We start from the raw sequence: 15,314 nt of genomic DNA on the forward strand, positions 1-15,314 counted from the left end.
CAGACAAAAGAATTGAATAACCTTATAAAATACAAATTCAACAACTACAAGCTTAACATTTGACTTTTGACGCTTATCGGGAAAATGACTTTCCATTGAGATAAGCTACATATAGATCGATGCCCGTATCAGACACATTTACCTTATCCGGGCAGCTTGTCGATGGTATCGATCTGAGCTTGAAACATCGATAGAAAAACGCCTACGGTTATGCAAAGGGCGGTACAGAAAAAAAAAGAAATCACCAAAAGCTCGTTCGATATGGAATGTATTTACAATCCCTTTTTGCTACCAGCACGTTGATAGTGGCCTACTAGATCTGAGCGTGAATGTTTCACGCGAATTTGGCTCCGGGTTCTTGTGATTAATCGCGTGAAAAAAAAACACATCTTCACATTTCTTATAAAACGTTTTGTTTATTTTCTCTAAACTTGTATCTTATCACAATAAAATGTCTCTCCTCATTTTGCAAGTTTGAAAAAAAAAGTAGTATTTATGTGGTCTCACTCGGCGTTCGTGTCCAGACCAGACGTTCGTCGTCGTCGTCATCGTCATCACTGCTGTCGCGCGGCTTTCGATTCGAGCTCGACCGGGAACTCTCAAACAGGAATCTGATAAGTGCGAAAAACACTTCGTGTGTTTTTCTTGTTGTGTTGTGCAAATATTCCTGTTTGTCTTTTCGCCTTCTGCTTGCTGTTATCATTCGTGGAAACCTATCCGGTATCCGACCGTCTGTCTATCGATCTATCTACTGACGAATTGTTTCAACTTCAACAAAACGGAGAAAGATGCTACCTACGTTCTAGGGTGTATTTAAAAAAAAATCTAAAAGATTCTGACGATAAAATGCTTTCTTACTAGACTTTCGTTAGATCCTAATGAGATGAGAGTTTGTTGGCTACATATTCATTTTTTTTTCGTTTTATTGTTTAATCCACTTCCTAAGGCAGCTTATTAATTGATTGATGTTTTCGCAAATTGCGTTTGCTTAGTTTGAAATTGTTCTATCTACTAAAAAAAAAAGAAAAGGAGCGGGAGTGTATCGTGTCACTATTTGTCGACGTCGTTTGGATGAAAAGAAACATCAAAATCGGTGCGATTGCACGGTTATTACAACTTGTTCTAAATGCAGACGTTTTTTTATGACTTTTGCTTAACTAATCGTTTTTCGCTTTGTTTTTTTTTGTTGTCTGTTTTGAGCACTACTACACGAGAGTGTGTATATATTTGTTGCACTTTCTTGTACCTCGTTTCGCTAGCCTATTGTGTTGGATTTTGTTTTGTTGGCGCGTCTGTGTGTATAAATGTGAGAATGTTCTGTTATATTTTTTTTCACTATTGTATGGCAATTAGTTTGAAAAGAAACAAAAGAAAACGTATTGTCCTCTGGTGGCCCCGTTCCGTTTCTTCCCCTGCGCGTCGATTGTCTTTAATGTTTACGTTTACTATCACGATTAGGATCGGCATACTTTAATACTATATTTTCGTATTATTTCTCTTCTTCTCCGTAAAATGCTAGAAAACACAATTTTGATCCAAAAATAAGCTAAAATTTAAAGCAGTTTCGTATGTTGGCTCACTTGTTTTTTTTCCTGTGTTTTTTTCCTTTGTTTAAAAAAATAAAATTTCAAAAGTGACAGTCTTTTTATTCGCAATGTTTTTTTTCTTCTACTACTTCTTTTGTTTGTTTTGCCCTACGAAGCTGATTGATTTTGACGTTTTTTGGAAAACCCTTTTCGGGAAGAAAACGCGCGCACAAAACAGAGTGCAGCGTTATTTGTCTAAAAATTCTACGAGGTAAAATATAGCTCTTTTCCTTCCTACTGGAGCCGAGAAAAAATCGACTCCCATAAAAAAAAACACTCACTGATTCTAACCGAGACTTTACACACGCACACTCATACCTTATTTGCGTCCATTATTCAACCCAGATTAGGTTTGATATATACGCGGAATCGCTTTAGTGGAATGGGGAATGTTTCTGACGACGACTTCACATTCATACGAGTTTTGTTTAAAATATTTTAAAAAAATAGTCTGTCACAATCGCGATCACGCTCTACTCTCGCGCACACTATCCTTCCGGGTTGTGCGATCCTGTCCTAAACATACACACATACACAGCTCTCTCTCTCTATAGATCCTATGCTTCGTATTCCTGATGCAGGGCTGCCTTCTCCTTGTCTGTGAAATGAAGTGTGGAAATCGGAAAACAGGTTTTACGTTAGACCTATGAAATTTTGACACTTTGTTAGCGTGAATCGTCCGGAGGACCCCAGGGGTCCGGGTCCGGAGACCCAGCTTCTTCTATGGCCAAACGGGGCTCGGGTTTCGCAGGAGGGGAGTCGGGCGGTGTTTTTAGGTTTCAGTTTCTTTACCGTATTTTCCAATTTCCGGATAAATGGGTGCCATTTCGAGTGTCGACGGAGCCGACGGTGTGTCGCGGCTGAGTTGCCGTTCCTCGTTCAACATGCCAAGCAACGTATTCAGCACCTCACAGTAGGACGTCACGTTGATGTTCTGACCGAGTAGGTGTATCATCAGGAAGTCACCGATCTGAATCCGACGGATGAACGTCTCGATCTGATCGGCCGTCGCATTACGGAAGCGACGTTTCAGCACGGCTTCGCGGGTCGTTGGCATCATCACGATGGCGGCCGAGTACAGTATCGCCAGTCCCGACAGGATCGCTAGGATAATGAACCAGAACCTGTAGTCGAAGGAAAAAAAAGGTTAACAGCCTGGCGATTTTCTTAGATTCGACAAAAGTTTTACCATAAAAATATGTAGATTTTCTCGTTCAGAATGTTCAACGCTAGCACACAGAGGGCGTCGTGTTTCTGGATACTACCGGAAGCTCCGTATTTGTGGAATGTACATTTGGTGACACGGGGGAAGACCTGCAGCAACGGAATCAGGGTTAGCGATCGGTTGAAGTTTTGAAAAAAGAACAACCTACCTCAATCATGGGATCCGAGCGATTTTCCTGGTCCATATCGCTGAACCTCAGAACGTCCGAACCGTACGTAAGAAAAGCCCCTCCTAGAAATTTATCCACCATGAAAATGTTACCGACCTGCAACCAAGCCAAGTCAGTGAATTTAATTACACACACACACACACACAATCTTGCGGGAAGGGACTACTCACGACATTGATGAAATTCAGTGCCTCGCAGATGAAGTACCCAAACGAGTAGGCATTGTGGGTATTCTTGCTGACAAACAGATAGCGGGCCAGTCGTGTTTGGCGTCCCTTGCGTTCGCCGGGACCGAGAACCATGTTGCCCCGCAGTCCATCGGAGATCATACGCATTTTGCCTTCCTCCCAGTTCTTCCAGATCCAGTGGGGTGCGTAGAAGAGGATACCCTGGAAGAACAGCATGAACGGCACCCACTGGTAGTAGCTGTGGTACGTCCGTTCCTGGTTGTACTCGTTGCCCAGACCGGGGTGAGCTACCGACGTTCCCGCCGGGCGACCGTGCTGACCCGGCAGCGTGAAGGTGTACATAATCCAGCAGTACGTGTTGATCACATGACCGGGTACGGCACCATCGTTGATGCAGGAAATTGGATCACCTGGAAGCAAGGGAAAAGTTATCCCTTCGTTACCCGCAAAACAAAAACTCACCGATCAGATTGTTTGCCGTCACCAGCATACAGCACAGGAACAGCACGGCACTGGTTAATCGATAGTGACACCGGAAGACCATGTTATCGATGATGGCTTTGTCGATGAGATACCGTACTTTGATGAAACCGGCCACCGAAGAGACCAACCCAAAAACCGACATGTTGGCAGGTTATTTGGTGTCCTATCTATCCGGTCTAGAAAAACTATCTGGTATTGCCGTAAAGCCCAGGAGCAGTATTATCTGTGAAAGAGTAAAACACAAAACAACGACATTAGCTATGACGTCCGAAACTGCAATGGCGGCATGGTCCCGTTCGGGTGATTTATGAGCGCAGGGGCTAGGTAATCGGAGACACGTGACTGCAATCCTAGTGCCCCATTGCCGGCTTAATTAGTTTCAGTTAAGCTGCTCACTTGCAGGCGATTCGAATCGTACATTCAGTTCTAATTAGTTTACTTGTTGTTTTTAGCTCACAGCTTTCGCTGGACGGCAGCTCTTATCACTATGTTTTTTTATTTTGTTTCACCGGAGCTTAGCCGTGTTTACTGTACTAATCTATCTACCGGCGCACCCGTCGCGAGTGTTGGATTTTGATTTGACCGGATCGGATTTGTACAACACATAAATACAAACTGCAACTAGCCAGGTCACGTTTTTTCTGCTGTATTTTGTTTGTCACCAGATTTCAAACTTCTCGTCACTTAGAGTAGCACTAACCGGCGGAGAACACAATCGCTGGTCACGATTGAATGGTTTTCTCGTTATTGGATACTATATTGTGGTCAGCCTCAATCGGGGTGCCCGCGTCCATTCAACTTGCGGTTTGATTTGTAATAACAGTTTCACGCCTCAGCTCCGTCCGTGCGTCAACGTTCCGTAGAAAAACGTTGCGTAATTATACGTGATGGAAGACGTACCCGGATTCCTTCACCACCGTTAGTAGAACTGCTCTTATCATCCGACCTCGCACACGACAAACTGCCTCCCGAAATGAGGTCGTAGACTCGGTACTCTCACTTCCCAAGTAGCAATCCGCAACTAGTTCTGATACGACAAAGTCCAAACTATGTTGCAACAAGAGCACGAATATGTGTTTTATGTTATACTGGTTAAAACATGGTTACAGCAATGTTTTATCATAACATAACTAGTTACGAAATAGTTATTTAGGTTTCCAATCATAACATCTTTGTGTCATATTGAATTAAATATAATTTATAAGCTATCGTTACTTAATCCAAACATATTTTTCATACCAACAATGCTTCTAGCCACTAGTTGAAAATAAGTTTATTTGACTTCAATAATAGCAACCCATAACTAGATTTGACACCACTTAACCCAACTGTGTTGCAACAAGAGCACGAACATGTTTTTTATGTTATACTGGTTAATACAAGGTGACAGCAGTGTTTCTTTATAACGTAAACATTAAACTAACTATCATCTGTAAGTTATCGTTACTTGGTTCTAACATATCTTTAATCATAGCTATGTTTTTAGCTACTAGTTGAAAAAGGGTTTATTTTCCGTTGCGAAACCATTATAAATACGTTAACGTATATGTGAATCGTTACTGTAAATTAATATAGCAATAACTTAGATTTTATAAGATTATAACATATAATTTCTTCATTGATTCAGATAGTTATCGGTAAGTTTTCCCAACGTTATAATAACTAAAATGCAAACAAAACAACCTTTGTTGGCTTGAATATGGCGAACACAATATGGAGTCTCAAGAAGTGTATGAAACGTAAATAAAACCAGGATATTACTTTTTTCAAAACTACTTTTTGCCGAACATAGTGAAAGGCAGAATAGTCATTTTTGTTCTATGCACTGTCATAAACACGAAGAAAATATTATAGGGATTGAACAACGATTGTGATAATATTATAGTTCTCATGATATATGAAATTAAAATAATGAGAAATTACTCTACTTGGAATAATTTTGAGCATTCTGAACATAGGGTTATTTTGTTGTTTATTTTTTATATCTTTATAAACAGATTTTGATTGAAGGCGCATAAAAAACAGTTAAGTAAAATTGAATTCCGCTCGACAGTTTTTGAATCGTTGTGAAATTTGTACCTTGTATCAAGTTTGTGATTTAAAGTACTCTTTCGCTTTTTTATTGATGATAGAAAAGTATTCTGGATTCATTCAATGTTTATAATGTCGATGGTGACTATGTTTCAACTAGTTTACTTGGAAACAAGTTATTTTCAAGTTATGAAAACATAGGTTATTTCAGTATGGCATTACAACGTAACGACAACATATTTTTAGCCGACTTAACAACTAGTAGAAACTGCGCTTTTTGAGTCATGAAAGTGGTTAGATGTTAGTAATAATCACTCAAATATCTGGTTGCAAACTAGTTACAAACAAGCTAGCGTAACAAAAATTGTTACTTGGGTTGCATCAACCAGTGCTGTTGGCTGTTGACGCTGTAATACTGCACTGTTCAAGATCTGAATGAGAACAATTCATTGAATACATCTCGGCTCTTTACTACCGTGGCCCACGATTTCCTAATTTACTCGGTTTTATGCTACTGTCAGTAGTCTCCTCCGTAGTGTTCACCACTCACAATCAAGTGCTATGTTGTCAGATCTGTTTTTTCGCTCTCTATCTCTCTCTCTCTCTCTCTCTCCAGAGCAGACTGGAACACGCACGCACGCAACGCAGTAGGCCAGCTTCATAACATGCTTCTATCATTCGATTGACCATTTGAACTCAACTGCGCTCCTCGCTAGCCCCGCTCAACCGCTACCCGCACACAAATTGCACTACCATTCTGGGACGACTGGAATGGGATGGGAAAGCGAGAACGAGCATTCATTTGTCGCTTAATTGATGCTCGTCCGTCGGTAGTGTCGACAATTCTCATATGCTCCGAGAATTGTTGTTGAAGGTTGATAAACGAATCCGTCACTCAACATTAAAATCCCGAGTGCCGGGTGTGAATCGCATCACAACAGCAGCAGCAGCAGCAGCAGTGAGTGTTCTTCCAGAAACTGTAAACGAAAACAATCTCAACTTGATGATGATGATGATGATGATCAGTGTATCAGCATGAGATTCCTTTGTTTCGAGGAAGTTGTTTATCTTGAAAATTGTATATAGTTTCATCGCACCGACATGGATCATGAGTAGTAGTTGCGTATGTTCCAGCTCTCGTTGTCAAGGAGATTTCGAACGGCCGATAGTCGAAAACGTCCGGCACACTTCGATATCGCGATTGATGATTGACATGGTTACGGTTTCAATTTGAGTTTTTAATTTGTTAAAATGCTGGTTCTGCTCCAGGAAACGGCTGCAACGTTGAACGTTGCAAAGCATCAATTTCAAAATAAACACAAATGTTTGGAATAAACAAACACATTTCTGGACGGCGGACTATTGATACCATATTGCACAACAATGCTTTGTCGCCAGTCTGTTCCGTTGTATTTCATTATGCCGGAAAAACATTTACATTGAATGCGGTGGACATGGAGCTTCCAGATGAGTCGACAGATGATTCATTTGTGTTGCATATCTCTTCTGCTGTTTTGCAGTGTTCGGCGTTGACAATTCCGACGGCAGACGATGTGACAGTAAATAACTGCCATCATCTGACGTACGAACTGACGTCATGTCGAAAGCGATTTTTTGTAAGTCGAATATCGGATAGTCACGTTACTGGAACATTAATAGTCACTGCACTCACGTCGACGTATTTGAAAGTCATTTTTTGTCGATCAACACTGATGAAACTAAAATGTAGTCTGTTGAATTCTATTTCAATCAATCGATAAATGTCTTCAGTTGTTTTAAGTTCAAAAGCAAAAGTTTACCCAGTAGATATATCGAAGTAAACTTTGAGATTGATGTATGATTCGGAAAAAGTATCTTTCAGTGAAATGTCATCGACAAAATGATCCATTCGGTTAAACGACTTTCGGCAAGAACAAATCCCGGCTGGGAGCCTTATCAAACTCTGAGGTTTTTCTAAGAGATATATTCCTCTAGCTCAGAACAAACTCGGACTTATCTCTTCTGATACAAGCCTGCTACTCTCACGCAATACCTTCAAAAAATTTTCCCTAACCCGCTAATGTTTTGTTTGAGTTTAAACAAAGTTCAGAAGGATTTGACCTGGCTTCCCTGGAGAGATAAGAGACCGACAAATGTCTTTACCCTGCAACAGTGCAGCGTTAGAGTAGAAAACGGAAGTACTATTGGATATGACCAAGCCGTTTTTTTTGCAGTAAAATTCAAATCCAATCGTCAGGTTTCACAAAAAGAAAATTACATAAGCTTAAGCTGTTGTTCCTATTAGGTCATAATATTCGTTTATTTCTTCCACTCGTTTATGCATAACTGTTTAGTTATGGCAATGGCAAAGGCAATGACTTTTTGGGGTGGACTCAAATCTTATCTGTTTACTCAGCCTGACCTAAGTAATTCGAGAAGCTGTTAAGAATGTCTAGAAGATGTTAAAGATGATAGAATGTCTAATTTTTTCGAAAAAGTTTGCTTAGCCGATCCCTGTATGAAGTAAAGTGGATTCAATTTTGATGAAAGCGATTTCGTCTCAAGCCGTTTTGCTATTCTACTGAAAGACGTTTCATCGAAATCCATTTCTCCGAAAACCACATCACCGAATAGGTTTTTATGCCGAAAACCGTTTTATCGTAGCAATTTTCTCGAGTTATTTCGTCGATTTAATTGTTTCATAGAAAACCATTTCACCGGAAACTTTTCAGTCGAAAATCGGTCCGCCGAAAGCCGGTTTAATAAAAACTTTTTGGTCGGAAGCTACTCATTCATTGGCAAAAATTGATATGCGAAGCTTTCCATACAAGAAAAAGGATCTCGAATGTTTTAACATGGAATAATTTTAAAAATTCAGATCTTTTAAGAACCAAAAATCAATCCCAATGAACTATTTTTGATATTTTTCCCCATTGATTTATTGCGTTAGTATCGGTTTAATTTGCACCACGTGCAGTTCTGGGTTGGTATATGGGCAAATTCAAGTCCTCCTAGTAGTATGTAGTCATTTAACGAATTACGTCATCTGAATCCTATGTATCGACTGTATTTTTTCGTCTATCATTCGTTTGCTCGCGACATATGAAATAAAACTTTTAGTCATCCTTTTAATTATCGCACTGAGAGCAAAACTATTTGCTAAACTAACACATTTGTCATTGAATATTCAGACAAATTCTGCTCCTGCATATTTGTCTTAAACTGAGATAGTAAACTGAATAAATTCCTGGAATTTTTCAGATGAGTATGTGACAAAATTCTCACCTTGATTGGGGCAAACATTGTCGGAAGCCCCCAGTGGCATCTATCACACGGACAGATGCTATTCTGCAATCAAGTTGGCATCTAATCAATTCATTCGCCGCAAACGGACAACTGATAGCTGTTTCAACATGGTAATTGCTTACTTTTTGGAACTAGCATTCACATAGCTAGTGGTCAATTTTTACACAAACACTGACGATGTGTGAAATGAGTTTTCAGACGTTTGATCGAGCAGTGTTGAAGCACCAAGACGATCAAGTCCCACCCGAGGGTGTTAATTCGGCCCAGTGTGAAGCGGCACTACTAATCCCACATGATTTATTTCGCGACAGACCCCATTCTGTTGTTCTGCTTCCAGCGGAATTTATAATTCTTTTTCATTAGTATTCATCAGTCCGGTGCTACCACGAGAGCCGGTCCCGGTGGGTGTGTGTAGGACAGTTTTTCAAAGCTTTTGTTTACCCTCTGTTCCGAGCAGCTTTGATTGTTTTAGATCATCATCAGTGTAGACGAAAAAAAAAAGTTAGTATTAAAGTCCAGCATAAACAAAAGATGAGATATGTCACTTGGAATGGGGTCGTTACGTGATCTCACCGCTGCTGTTCTGCTTCTGCTGTCACGTGATTATTCATTTAATCAGGCTTCACCTGAATGCACGATCCCTTGTCAATCCGGTTTCGGTTGCAAAATGTTTCTTAAAACTCACAATCGCAACGTAAAGTCGTTTATGTTTCGAATCAGTATCACTATCTGTTTTTTTTTTGTCGTGAATACGACTTACTTTACTATGGGGTGCCTTTTCAAAATTTACCCTCTGAGAGAGTGATAAGTTTTTGATCGTGAATATCTATTGTTGTATCTAATGAATCAACATAATTCTTGCGACATGCCATCGGAAATATGATCACAATTTTTTGATAAAATTTTCAGTTTTGTGACATAGTCTCAAATAATTCAAAATTAAACTTTTCTGAAATGTTTGGTATAAACGAGTATCGAAGAGGATAATTCATATGGCGCGTTTGCCTTTCTCGTATTTTTAAAGCTCATAGCTCAGTGATCTGTGAAAGGATTTATATAATCTAGCTACCAATAGAATCGAAATTTTTCAATTTAAACGTGTATAGCAAAAGCATTGAAGTATTTCAATAGTACACTATTGAAAAACTTGTCTCATTTGATCCATGTCAACACCAGCCAATCAGAACGCGTTCTAAGGAAGAGAACGAAATATCTGCTGCTGTACAACAAATCGTCCGGGAAAAATATTCCGAGAAGTGGTGAATATCGCAGTGAGTTCCTCAATTTGGTCCTTGTGAATGCTAGAAACGAATCCCTACAACATATTGATAGTTTCTTTCAATAAATTATGCAAATCCGAAATGAAATAATCGACATTAAAATTCTATATGCGGCTATTTTTATAGCCGTTAGGACCGCCCATTAGTGAAAAAGCTACAAACGAAATCACATAAAAGGAAATCTCTTAACAAAAATTCAATCAGTTTGGATTCTATCGCCACTGCGAGCAGATGTGTTTTGTGTCGTCTGCACAATTAGTTTCGCTTTCGACAAGAGCGATTACGTCACAGCTGCCAGTCATTAGCATTGGTGAAAAAGCATTGCACCGTTTCTAAAGAACTATTAGGATTTGTTGTTCGCAAATCGTAGGGAAATATCCTCAGTTTACTGCAAATCTAGAACAGTTTGGTTAGATTTGTGCACATTTCGCTGTGTGAAACTCACAGTAAACGAGATCAAGTGAAGCCTTCTTTGTTTTTGCGAAAAATGTTCCAGAGTTTAATGTCGTAGAGAATTACGCAATTTGACCTTTCTGAATGCTAGAAACGAGTCCCTTCAGCATATTGATAGTTTCTTTCAATAAATTATGCAAATCCGAAATGAAATAATCAACATTAAAATTTTGAATGCGGATATTTTTATAGCCGTTAGGACCGCCCATTAGTGAAAAAGCTACAAACGAAATCAGGTAGAAACAAGCCGCTCAATAAAAAGTGAAGCCTTCTTTGTTTTTGCGGAAAATGTGCAAAGGGGAATGCTTGCATAATTCATACAATTGATCAACTAATTGATATTCGGAAGTGTTAAGGAACATGTCAGTTGTTTTCGTATTCACGACATCCAGTTATGTCTCTGACATTACCCACCCGCCTTTTTTTTATTCTGGTCGGAGCACTAGAAACGTCTTTCAGCAATCGGTGCAACGTTCAAACCTGTTTATTACAGCCGGGAGAGAATTACCAATTTGACCTCTACGAACTGGAAAAGTGATTGCAGTAGCCTTAAGCAGAGATGTCTATCTCCTCTGTGTGACGAAGAGCAAGCAAAATTTCTCCCCTCGCACTGACAACTTCAACGAGAGCTCTTCTCTTTCACATTTATACACCACTGTTGTGTAAGTGTGCACCGCATTATGAGTGCGTTTGTTTATTTCCTTTTACCTCTTCCACTGAATCGCACCAAAGTGCTAGAGCATTAGCTAATAAATTCTCTGAGGTGGATGCAGATACTTTCACAGAGGTGTACACGCCGGTGAGCACTCTGCTGTATGGTTTTCGTAGATGAAGCGTGGACACGCAAAATCAGCAAAATAAAACAATTTATCGTAAAATTTTCGGTTTTCCTTGCAAATTTTTCATAGCAAGGCCAGATCTACTCTCTATTAATTGAAGTTCACAGAAGTGTTCGCTCACAATCACGCGCCAGTGGTCACTTGGGTGTATTTAGACGAGAGCGCGTGTGAGCGATTCATGCGAAGAGAATGTGTTTCACTCGCGCCAGCTGCTTTAACCACAAGCACACACTCAAATGCTGTCTATTCGACACTGAGAAGAAGTGCGCTTTCCTCTTTGTGCGGTGCTTCGTTTTTTTTCATCCTCGGTGTGGCAGAAATCTGACTCTAGCGTTTATCACTCTGGTGAAATGCCATCTCTGGCCTTAAGTCCATCGTTGTTGGAAGTGGAATGTTGTTTACGTACTGACGACATTTCTACAGTAAGTTTGTCTAATGTTGGCGACAGCGAAGATGCAGATTGGTCCAAAAATTGGCCGCTGCTTTAGCCAAAAAAAAAATGGAACGAAAAAACGGTTATCTTATCGTTAATGTTTCGGGATTTAGTACCGATTATGCTTTCAAATGTCGAACACAAAGAGCAGTAGAAAGCAGAAACATAAACGATCGTGAGAAAATGTGGCCCTACCCTGTCCTGCCCTGCCAGTGGGCCCAGGCAGGAACCCCAATCAATGCTGCTGTTAGGTGCTGTTCCTTGCTGTCTCCTCGTTGCGTTTCTCTCGCGGTGCCCATGGTGGCCAAGGCGAAGAATTTCAATATTCCTCTTTGCGATGGGTTTCGCCTGTTCCCGAGCTGGGACAAACATGGTTTCCTATTCTGTATGTGCATTTTTCGTGTATTTAAAAAAAGCATCTTCGCTTTGCTCCCGAGCACGCATGAGAGTGAACGAGTGAGCGAGCCTTCTTCGGGGTCTCTGAGACTGGTCGCTTAGCGCTCGCAAGAGGCTGCCTATCGGGACACCAAATGTGGCAACATTGTATTATGTTACGATCGAAGAGAAAACATAGCTTGCGTTTTAAACACACTCTCATATGTGAACAAAAAAAACGGATAACAGTTAAGTCAACTCATCTTGGGCTGCTAAAGATATGTTTCGGCTTAGGCAGTTTAAATCCTACGCGAAACTGATTAGTCGCGAGCACCCTTTTGCTTCACTTCATTCCCACGAAAGTCGATTTCCTCAAGTAACTTGGTTTATTCTTTCAACAGTGTTTATGAAATTTTGAAACATAAACAAGACACAACTCGTGAACAGTTGGCTCTTCTGGCTCCGTCGTCAAATTACCGATCCGTCCTCGCCAGCAGCAGCCAACGACAACGACAACGACTACGACGATGGTGACAGAAACATATAATTTCGCAGCGATTGCAAAAACGACTAATTGCCGACGCGTGGTCGAAGCTAAGCCTGTGCCACTGACTGTCTCTGTTGGGTTGTTGTTTTTATACTTTATTTTGTATGTCACACACTGTTCAAGTAACCCTACGATTTTGCAATACCAGCGGTTTATCACTGTCAACCCTCGACCGTATATATATCGTTTAGCTGCCATTATAGATGCTGATGAAAGTTTTCATGGAAATCGACTACCAGCAGTTTCTCGTCGTTAGTCTCGTCTAATAACCTCAACTGAAATTGGAATACCTGCATATGACGAACAAAAAAAAACAAAAAAAAAGTAACAGCAGCAGCAGCAGTTCGATACTGAGCCATCAAATTTCGTTCCCACCGATCGCACCCCTGGTCGCATTTAGTCAGTTAGAACGTCGAAACGGTCTGAAAATCCCAGAAAATGATTCATCAAAATTCGACCGCTACGGGCGATCACTTATTTTGGGCTGCTATTTCATCAGATTCCTGCAATATTCCGTCAATGTGCTGGCAATGGCAGGAAAGAAGAACGAGACTCATCGGTGGTGTGTACGCACGCAAGAACCAGTGAACGGGCGAGGGCAACGAAGCGCACCAGGTACAGCCGATATATTCGTCGAGGGGCCTTTTTCCCTTTACGCCTGGAAGCATGAGTACGCCATTTTCTTTGGCAGTGGGTATCCTTTTAAAGTTTGCATTTTGTCCTGACTCGATTCAGCTGTTGTCTTAAGAAGGAAATTCGATCCGCTTGTTTCACTTGATACTTGTATGCCCTTCGCTTTGTACTTTTCGCTTGTCAACCATTACTCCATTCATAAACCACCCAAACATATTTGTTTTCACTTTTTTGGCTTTTTTTATTTTGCTTGGATCAAAACCTACTTTGTTTGACGAACTCGAATGCCAATCACACTGATTTGCGTCGACAACGTTACGACGTTACGATGATGTCTTCCTTTTCTTCTAATTCATAAATTCACTGTTTTCTAAGTAGTAAGCTACGGCGAAAGCGCTTTATCACACTGATTTTCTTCGTTTGTTTTCTCGTTGGATGCAACAGCTCGGGCAGGCAGAGACAAATGAACAAACAAAAAAAAAACACAACAAGCCGTACGTATACGCACACACTTTCTGTCTCTATCTGTCCACCGTTGTAGCAGCAGCTAATGGTGATGATGATGATGGTGCAGGGTTAGGTTAGCATATGCGCCGGACCGACGGAAAACAACACGCGCTCCTGCTACTTGATCACTTCCATTTACACCGAACGAGCGTCTCTCAGGGACTGAATCGTTTCGAAGCGCAGCAACCCGAGTGAGCTGCGGCGGTTGCTAGTGTGGTGACAGTCAAGCAATGGTAGACTGACACTCAGTCCAGGCAGTGAGTGAGTGACCCACTGGAGTCGCCGTATGTGTGCGTGTTGTGAGCAACCGTACCTACCGTGTAGCAACTCTCGCCTAATATTTGAACAACCGTATGGCTGTATGGGTGTTACGAATTGACTCTTCGGAGTGCGCTGGACTGAAAGTGACTAGAGATCTAGGCTTTTCAGTCCCGGTGATCTAGTCGTATGTGAAAAATGGAGTTATGAAATATTTTCCATGGCTAAAAAAAGACAACAAAAAAAAATGGCCTCTGAAATCAAACTATCTGGAAAAGTTTATATTCAAAATAGATAATAATATTTACCTGCCGACTCGAGAAATGAAACCCACTCTTTTTACTACTCTAGAAATGGCATTTGAGTTAACAAGCAGCAAATAGTATAGGTTTTGTTATGTTTGCAAATTATGTGTAAGCCACAAAACGCTTTTTTGTCATTTGCTACTAATGCATCGATTAATCTAAAATTTTTAGGCGTTGTTCCTAATTTTAATTTGTGTCAAACTTGTGTATCTTGTGGAAAAACTAGTATGATTGTAATTTGTTTGGAGCTGGCAACTCGTGTCGAGGAACTGTCATTTTTGAAATAATTAGCAACAAATTGTCTGGTATAATGTTCCAATGGTGATTCTTTTTTCATTTGTGTCTTCATTTCAACGATTTCTCTGAGCCCGAGCTCATGTTATAGTTCCACATAACTTCTTTAATCTTTCAACAGTTGTTTTGGACGTAGGATTACATTTTTCTTTACTATGTTTAACTGGGTGCATTTTAAAAATTTCACAACACAAAACTGTAACGAAATTTGATTTCTGTAACTCCAGATTTAATTTTTTAATAACTATTTCTCTGTTTGAGTTTTTTCTCTAATTCTTCCATGAAACGATTGGAAGAAGGTGTAAGATTGTTAATAACATTATTTAATAGTGAAAAATAGGTCCAAACACGAGACATCAAAATCAGCCGAATCTATAGATAGACCCTGGTGCATATTTGCTAGCTTCAGTCTATGATAATCCA

The 15,314-nt window shown here is 40.3% G+C and overlaps 2 protein-coding genes across 5 annotated transcripts in view; one reads left to right on the forward strand and one right to left on the reverse strand.

Annotated features, from left to right (window-relative positions):
- LOC131432179 (dedicator of cytokinesis protein 3) overlaps positions 1–15,314 on the forward strand; it is a 91,798-nt gene that overhangs the window by 27,523 nt on the left and 48,961 nt on the right. The window lies entirely within an intron of this gene.
- On the reverse strand, positions 397–14,213 carry LOC131432210 (innexin inx3). 2 transcript variants are annotated; one of them, XM_058598348.1, is made up of 7 exons: positions 13,794–14,213; positions 3,631–3,874; positions 3,151–3,578; positions 2,960–3,076; positions 2,776–2,900; positions 2,379–2,710; positions 397–2,184 (listed from the first exon to the last, which is right to left on the reverse strand). In XM_058598348.1, the coding sequence occupies exons 2-7, from the start codon at positions 3,791–3,793 to the stop codon at positions 2,144–2,146; spliced, it is 1,206 nt and encodes a 401-aa protein (XP_058454331.1). In that variant the 5' UTR covers positions 3,794–3,874; positions 13,794–14,213; the 3' UTR covers positions 397–2,143. The 2 variants fall into 2 exon arrangements, with proteins under 2 accessions (XP_058454331.1, XP_058454338.1); XM_058598355.1 differs by lacking the exon at positions 13,794–14,213 and adding an exon at positions 4,552–4,670.

The sequence above is a fragment of the Malaya genurostris genome, chromosome 1 (assembly GCF_030247185.1).
Source record: "Malaya genurostris strain Urasoe2022 chromosome 1, Malgen_1.1, whole genome shotgun sequence".
Taxonomy (NCBI): Eukaryota; Metazoa; Arthropoda; class Insecta; order Diptera; family Culicidae; genus Malaya; species Malaya genurostris.

Coding starts and splice junctions, on each gene's coding strand:
- LOC131432210 (XM_058598348.1), bottom strand. CDS start 3,793: ATGTCGGTTTTTGGGTTGGTCTCTTCGGTGGCCGGTTTCATCAAAGTA. Junction 3,579..3,630: donor GACGGCAAACAATCTGATCG/GTGAGTTTTTGT, acceptor CCTTGCTTCCAG/GTGATCCAATTTCCTGCATC. Junction 2,901..2,959: donor GCTCGGATCCCATGATTGAG/GTAGGTTGTTCT, acceptor CCGTTGCTGCAG/GTCTTCCCCCGTGTCACCAA.